Source organism: Poecilia latipinna, unplaced genomic scaffold (genome assembly GCF_001443285.1).
Source record: "Poecilia latipinna isolate Pla-1442-1.1 unplaced genomic scaffold, P_latipinna-1.0 Scaffold3998, whole genome shotgun sequence".
In the NCBI taxonomy this organism is placed as follows: domain Eukaryota; kingdom Metazoa; phylum Chordata; class Actinopteri; order Cyprinodontiformes; family Poeciliidae; genus Poecilia; species Poecilia latipinna.
This window is the reverse complement of record NW_015116614.1, coordinates 1-5206: the sequence shown is the minus strand read 5'-3', so window position 1 is coordinate 5206 and position 5206 is coordinate 1. Positions and strand designations below refer to the sequence as shown.

The window sequence follows — 5206 nt, the reverse complement described above, 5'->3', positions numbered from 1 at the left end:
GTCTGTCAAATATTACTACCTGTAGCGTAGCAGCGGTTCAACAGCGAGAGCAGAACCAGAGTCTTACATCGCAGCACGAAGACAAATAATTTTGCGGGTTATTTGTTTAGCTTTCTGACCGTCATGCTAATCCGGGTGAGTGTTTGTAGCTGTGCGCTGCTTTACCTGCTGTCTGATCCTCCGTATGTCTTTTTTTACTGCAGTGAGCCTCGATGTAGCCAAACTCCGTCAAGTATGGCATTGTTTTTATGTCGTATTAGCTTCGTTGTGTTGATGCATTTTGACGTGCTTCAATTTTCCGCCGCAACACGCAAACTTCCCCATTCACTCAGTGCGTCATAGTTCCACATCGCTTAGGATTTGTTGCTGCGCGTTTGCGCAGTGAAGGAAAGAGGAGACCAGCTGCACAGGCAGGCTGCGAAATGAGAAGCAGGTGATGATCGGTTTGTGTGATCGGCAACAAGAGACCGTGATCGGCGATCACCGATCATACACTTTTTAACAGAAATCGGCCGATTATGATCGGTGGCCGATCGATCGGGACACCTCTTGTTCAGACTGCTGTGAAAAAGTCAGATATGGATAAAAAAAATCAGCTTTGGGTTGATTCATGCATCATGCTCTATACTCTGTAATGTTTTGTACCAAACCTCTCAGCTCATCTCAGAACAGCATTAAGTTACAGATGAACCTCATCAGTGTAATTTCTGTCCTTGTCCTTATGAGTCTGATCCACTTTATTTTACCTGGCTCAGTGTTTCTTACCAATCAAGCTCCTCCCACATGTCTCCAGCTGTCATGTCCTGTGGATGAGTGCTCTCTTCATTATCTCTGCATTTGTCTGTGTGATGAAATTACAAATGCAGCTTCACTACTTATTTCATTACAAGAGGCTGACTGCTGGTTGGATAGCCACTGGTTGTCTTTGTAGCCTGATCCCATCAACTATCTGCTGTCCAAACTTATAAATGGCTGATTTTAAAATGATTTAGTGACTTAAACTACTCTGGGGGACTTAAAGGGGTAGCTTACCTGCTGTCTGTCCCTCTTCCGTGCTAAATGTAAAGGCTGTGAGTTCTAGTTGATAAATTAGCTCCTCAAAGAAAGGCTCTGGTCCTGGTTGGATGCACACAGCAAATGGAGCTTGGGCAATTTAGTGTGGAAACATGGAGAAATAGTTCAGAAAGTTGAAAACATGCATATTGTCCAACTTACAGAAAAAACACAATTACTATGAGTTATTATAAGTCTGAAATCTTGCCTGGTTTCGTTATAATTCCAGTGTTAAAGCTGTCTTGATAATTCTCTTCGGTCTTTGCAGTTGACTTTTGAAGTTTTTCTTTATGTTTTGAATGCTTTCCCCAAACTTTTATTCCTCTTGTAGTTGACAGTTTATTGCTTTTTTTTTAGGTTTGATGAGGAACTAACTCTGACTTATGACTCATGGAAACATTAAAAAGCAGAAAATCCAAACAAAAACTAGTGTTGTTCCGACACATAACAGAAAATTTTAGAAAAACAGTTGAATGTTTCGGGACTGTTTAATTGCAAAACTGTCATAAAATATATATTTTAGATGAGCACCAATCAGAGTTAAAGACCAGTACTGATTCTTAGTTCTCTCTACAAATACAACTTTAACTTGGCATATTTTGTCAAATGTAAAAAAAAACAACAATAAGGGGCAAAAAAATCATTGCAGGTTTTTGGTGGAGCTAGCAGTTTTGAATTGAACATAAATTAAGGGATTACAGGATTATCTCTATTTATGCTTCCTGTGCATAATGTGCTAATCTTTATATGATTATAAAACTGCCAAAAAAACTTAAGAACATGTTGCTTCATGATACATATGCAGATTAAATGTTTATTTTTGTGTTGCTAAAGACAGGAAAAAACCTTAACTTTTCAAAATAACTTAAGTAAAATTTGTCCAAGTTGGATCTGATAAATGGTGTAAAATGCTGCTGAGAGACCTTTCTACAGACAAAGGAACTTTACCACCAATGATATGAATTCTAAAGTCTTTGAAATAGTTTGACAGCTTTAGACAGATATTTAATGTCTAACATATCCTTTGTTCACCATTTTTCACTTTTTCTTATTTTTAAGCTTATTAAAGCCTGGAGAAGTTCTGATCAGGATCACTAACAAGAAGTACCAGGGAAATATGTTTTTTCCTGCAGGTTCAGCAGAATGAATTAACACAAGATGGATCATCAAATGTTATTTTATCCCTGCCTTCATCCCTCCATCTCCCATCACATTCCTTCACTCGGCTCATCATGCTCATAAAATCTGCTCCCATTACATCTGGGTCCAAAATTAACCTGGCTCTTACATAACACACACACGTACACACACTCAAACCCCCTGGTGTTAAGTTATTCCTCCTGTCAACATCAGTTAAACCCCCTGAGTCAGAAATGAGCATGAAAAGAGATTAAGAGATAATATAATCAACTAAAAACAATTACCATTTTAAAAAAGTGAAAAACACATTCATACAAACATTAAAATCAAAACATATCAGAAAACACAATCTGAACTGCAGATCCAAACACCCAGACACCTTTTGGCTAATGTTGTTTCTTTGTCAGGATTACTGATGGCAGCCATAAATACAAATCGTCTCTCAGATTCCCTCTGATTGATTATCTGAGGAAGATGAGGAGAGGCGAAGGAGGAACAAACTCATTTTCTCCCTCAAACATTTGTTTAGCAGACACTGCCTTAGAGACGAGAGCTTCAATACGGATGACCTGCGTGATTCCAGGCAAAAGTGATGGATTTTTGTGAAGGAGCTCATCTGTAGAATACGCTTCACACCTGTACCTGTGGTCTCAGCTAAAACACTGAAATCATTTTGCTCTTCTTGGAAGAGAAAAACACCCTGGGTATAAATAACCTTCCACCGCAGTGTCAACACGAAGCTTCCCAGGAGGCAGGCGGGCCAGCTGAGGAGTCAGGGGGCAGGAGAGCTGAAAACAGCACAGACCGAACAGAAACACCTCCCTTCAGGGGCCCCATTGTTTGGCCTCCATCATTTGGCCCCCATCGTTTGGCCCTTGATTAGTTGAATGCTGCAGGCGGCATCTGATGTGTTTTAAGTCACACATTGGGATGCTGCAGGCGAACCAGGCAGACTCTCTCTCCTGTTTGTTCCAGTTGACAGACACTGAACTGACATCTCTAGTATTGAAAGATTCAAACCAGTCATTTCTCCACTTCACGGTTTTGAAGCCTTGCAGTTTTGGTGATTAAACGATAAGCGGAGGATCAGTTTAAAGACGGCTGTCCTCATCGGTTCCTCTTCTCCTCCCTCAGTGAGTTTGTGTCGTGGCTGATTGAAAGCGGAGAGATCAGCAACGCCGATGAGGGAGTGAACCTGGGACAGGCCTTACTGGAAAATGGCATCATTCACCACGGTAACGTTGATCTATTCTTCTCTTCTCTTTGTTTTTATTTCTGTCTCTCTCTCTCTCTCTCTCTCTCTCACTTTATTTCCTTTTACTTTTTTCTTTCTTTCCTACTTGTTACATAAAATCTTTCTTTTTTTCTTCTGACTTTTTTGCCACTTGTGGTTCTCTTTGTGTGTGTGTGTGCATGTGTGTGTGTGTGTGTGTGTGTGTGTGTGTGTGTGTGTGTGAGATCCGTTTGTTTTAATTAGACTCAGTTCTTATTGTTTCCCTGAGTCAGGATTTTAATTTCCTTTGAATTGCTCTGTTTGTTTGTTTTTGTCTCATTATTTCTACTATTGACACTAGGGTTCTCCAGACTAAATTTTACATCAACAATGAAAATTTACACCCAACTATGTTGCATAAATAATGCATGAATTCATTTGTCCAGGATGTTACTGGAGCGGCACATTCTAAGTATAATCCACTGTCACAGTTTAGACTAGGCGCTCTGGGGAAAGTTTGCTGAAAGCCAACATTCACGTTCCCTAAAGCCTGTGGAAACCCCCAGAGACTCTCACTGACGGCCCCTCATAGCCGAGAGATCCATGCCTTACAGGCAAAATCAAACTATCATGTTGGTTTCTTTAAAGGAATCCTCCTTACATGTTGTAATATTAATAAAATACAATCAGCTTCATTGATCTTTGCATTCAGTTACACATTGGACTTGTTGAAACACGTGTTTGAACACCAACGTTTCCACTTCTGACGTCTGCTCTGCTCCAGGGGCAACCCAGTGATGGTTTCATGTCCTCAATAAGTCCCATGTTTAACACTTTCCAAAAGCCCATTTTCTGGTGCATTCCTTTGGTTTTATGGGGGCATTTCAAGTCTAGACTGAGGCAAAACCAGCAGCTTGTTTGAGTCGATGCCAGCTTGTTGTGGTGGAACCGATCTGCCTCTGTTTCTGTCGCGTCCTCGCCGATCGTTTTCCCGTCTCACTGCGGCGGAGGGTTCGTGAAAAGCAACTTGTTTTGGGCGTGCTGTGGCTTTATGAGAATTGGCAGCTGTTTGCTTTGTTGAATATTTCAACATTATTGTTTCTTCTTCAGATACAGATTTTACAACTGCAGATTTCCTTCTAATGTTTGGCATAGTTTGTACCCTGAGGAAGTTAAATATGTAAAATGATTTGAATCAGAATATGTAAGCCTAGATCTGGATCTAAAATCTAAAACAGTAGAAGATACAAATAAATTATTCTATTTTTGCATTACTAATAACTTTTTTGTCTTACTTTGAGTTTCCTCACAAACTAGAGTTGATGTCCCATTTTTGTATCCAGTACTCAGATTTATAGTTGCATCCATAATTCATCTGGAAAAAGGAAATAAGACTCACTTTCAGGCAAACTACTGATTAAAACCAGAGGCCTCTAACAGCCATCATTTCATATTTACAAGTCAAACAAACACATGACACAGGAACCTTACGCTGTGGATTGAGATTTTAATGGAGTGATAATAATAGTCTCTTAGTAACTACAGTCCAATTCATTTTTCTATTCTGTTAATCTTTCAGTGTCAGACAAACACCAGTTCAAGAACGAGCAGGTCTTGTACCGTTTCCGCTATGACGACGGCACCTACAAGGCCCGCAGCGAGCTGGAAGACATCATGTCAAAGGTAAACCGATTCTCTCCTCTGTCTGATGAAAACAACTGAAACAAAGAGGCTGTGACCTGATTTCCTAGCTGTGGATATGTAGGGTTAGAAGACGGTTTCTGCCACCACAGAGCTGCC

At 40.2% G+C, this 5206-nt stretch overlaps 1 protein-coding gene across 1 annotated transcript in view; it reads left to right on the top strand.

Annotated features, from left to right (window-relative positions):
* LOC106942038 (phosphatidylinositol 3,4,5-trisphosphate-dependent Rac exchanger 1 protein-like) overlaps positions 1-5143 on the top strand; it is a gene marked incomplete at its 5' end in the record, with an annotated part of 29922 nt that extends 24779 nt beyond the window's left edge. The window contains 2 exons of the mRNA XM_015025211.1: positions 3328-3428; positions 4986-5143. Coding sequence (XP_014880697.1) covers positions 3328-3428; positions 4986-5128 — 244 coding nt within the window. The remainder of the gene's footprint in view (positions 1-3327; positions 3429-4985) is intronic.
* Positions 5144-5206: the final 63 nt, after the last annotated feature.